The sequence below is a fragment of the Stomoxys calcitrans genome, unplaced genomic scaffold (genome assembly GCF_963082655.1).
Source record: "Stomoxys calcitrans unplaced genomic scaffold, idStoCalc2.1 SCAFFOLD_78, whole genome shotgun sequence".
Classification (NCBI taxonomy): Eukaryota; Metazoa; Arthropoda; class Insecta; order Diptera; family Muscidae; genus Stomoxys; species Stomoxys calcitrans.
In genome coordinates, this window is record NW_026739279.1 from 92705 (window position 1) to 95242 (window position 2538).

Below are 2538 nucleotides of genomic sequence, written 5' to 3' on the forward strand. Positions count from 1 at the left end.
AGGCCAACATTAGCCGCAGTCAGCACTCATCAGCGATGAGTGTCGCCGAAAGGCATTAACAATGCCAACAACAAAGGTGATTATGGGTCGTTTAACGATTTGTAGGTGGCTTCCAACCAAAACTTCCGGTATTTGTTTAGGGTCAAAAAGAAGACACCATCGCATATAGCTCACTAAACGATGGAGATGTGGAATCGAGTGATGATGATGATGCCTATGATGGTGGCGTTTCTTTGCAAACAGATGTAGCGTTGTAAAGTATTTTGGGTATAAATAAAAGAGGTCGTTGCTTAGATCGATATAAACAGAAACAGTTGCGAGTTCAAGTAAGACTAAGCGGGAGAAGAACAACAATAATAAACGAATAACAAAGATGCGTGCTTTCATTGTAAGTAAACGACAGCGTTACATTATTGTCATTTACACACAAGATCGAGGACCATAGTAATTGTGAACATTTTGTTTATGTTTTAAGGTTTTGTGCTTGGTCGCAGTGGCGTGCGCCGATAAATTGGGCTATAACTATCAACCAGTTGGTCACTCAGACAATGGTTTGTCTTTCACTCCTGGTGCGGCTGGTTCCTCAGGAGGCTTTGGTGGTCAAGCTGCTGGTGGTTTTGGTGGTCAATCTGCTGGTGGTCCAGCTGCTAGTGGTCCAGCTGCTGGTGGTACCGCTGCTGGTGGTTTCGGCGGTCAATCCCTTGGTGGTGCTGCCAACGATGCCCCCTCTAACTTTGCTCCCTCAGCTGAATTTGAAAAGGAATTCATCACCTATTCTGCTTCCGAAGGCGACTTTGAAGATCCTAATGCTGCTGAACAAATTGCCAACAATTTGAAACAAGCTCTGCGTGTGGTCTTCATCAAGGGCCCCGAAAACAAGGGACTCGAAGATGCTGCCCTCGCCTTGGCCAAACAAGCCTCTGCCCAACAGACCGCCATCTATGTGCTGAACAAACAAACCGATATCGGAGATTTGGCCAATAAACTGAATGCCATCAACAGCGCTTCCAGCACCAAACCCGAGGTTCACTTTGTCAAATACCGCACCGCTGAGGATGCCGCCAATGCCCAAAGAACCATCCAATCTCAATACGACTCCTTGGGCGGAAACTCCCAAAATGTCAATGGCGGTGTTGCTCCCGTCATCAACTTTGCTTCTCAAGCTCAAGTTCGCTCTGCTGCTCCTCATACTCCCCAGAACTCTTATTTGCCTTCGTCGGTGTTGCGTTTCCGCGCTTAAGTACGTCGTAGTCGTAGCCAAAGATCATTGTTGTTTTTGTTGATTGTTTTTTAGTTTTAGTTAAATAAATTAGAAATGTTGATATTATTTTATATGGTGTGGTTTTCCTTTCAAGAGTGTAAAAAGGCAAAAGTCGGGCGGTGCCGACTTTACAATACCCTACACCTACCTTATAAGTACGAATTGCGAGCTATATCTTCATCTGAACCGATTTCTAGCAAAATTGATGGTAGTCGTCAAGGAAAGCGTTATACAAAATTTTGGCAAGATTGGTCAATAAATGCGCTTGCAGTGGCTCTTGGAGTGAAAATCGGGCGTAATACATTAATGACTTACTTACTTTAATTGGCTATGATAGAATATTTGTTCCACTAGCCGAACGTGGAATAGCGTTCCAAGCGCCTCAATCTTCTGCGCTCATTCTACAATCTCTCTCTGACACCAAGATTCGAGGTGACTCCCACAACTTGATCTTTCCATCGGGCTTTTGGTCTTCCCGGTTTGCGTGTACCACCGTGTTTGCCTTCAAAAGGCTTCTTTGCTGGAGCTTATTCATTCACTCTAACAACATGACCTAGCCAAGGCAGCCTTTGTATTTTGATGCGTGTAACAATGCTATCGTAGTCATACAGCTCTATAGCTTGTGGTTCATACGACGCCTATATTCTCAATTAACGCAAACTGGTCCATATATTTTACGATGAATCTTTCTCTCAAATACACCAAGCACTGCCTCATCTGCTTTCACAAGTACAAATGCATCAGAACCATATAACAGCACGGGTAGTATCAGTGTCCTGTTTGGTGTAATCTTCGTCTGTCGAGAGTGGCCTTGTTTCTAAACTGCTTCCTTAATCCAAAGTAGCATCTGTTTGCCAGTATTATTCTTCGCTTTATCTCAAAACTGGTGTCATTCGTTTCGGTTACGGCGATGCCGAGGTAGATAAAGTTACTGACTGTCTCAAAATTGTGGTTCCCAACTTTCTCCATTTTCTTTATCTGCTCGGTTGTGCAAGGCTTTTTGGGAGTTGAAACCATCCATTTCGTCTTATCTCCATTTACTGCCAGACCCATTTTCACTGACTCTCTTTCGATTCTTTCAAAGGCTGCAGTTACTACTTCCGGTGACCGACCCATGATATCGTTGTCGTCGGCAATTATCTCATTGACTTTAGGTTTTAATCTTTCACACAATACGCACGAGAGTATCTTGTATGCGATGGGGAGGAGACTTATTCCTCTGTAGTTGGCACATTCTGTCTTGTCTCCTTTCTTGTGTACGGAACATAGTATGCTGA

The 2538-nt window shown here is 43.9% G+C and overlaps 1 protein-coding gene across 1 annotated transcript; it reads left to right on the top strand.

Annotated features, from left to right (window-relative positions):
* Window positions 1-373: 373 nt before the first annotated feature.
* LOC131998423 (spidroin-1-like) lies at window positions 374-1240 on the top strand. The gene is made up of 2 exons (XM_059370711.1): window positions 374-388; window positions 476-1240. The coding sequence occupies exons 1-2, from the start codon at window positions 374-376 to the stop codon at window positions 1238-1240; spliced, it is 780 nt and encodes a 259-aa protein (XP_059226694.1).
* Window positions 1241-2538: the final 1298 nt, after the last annotated feature.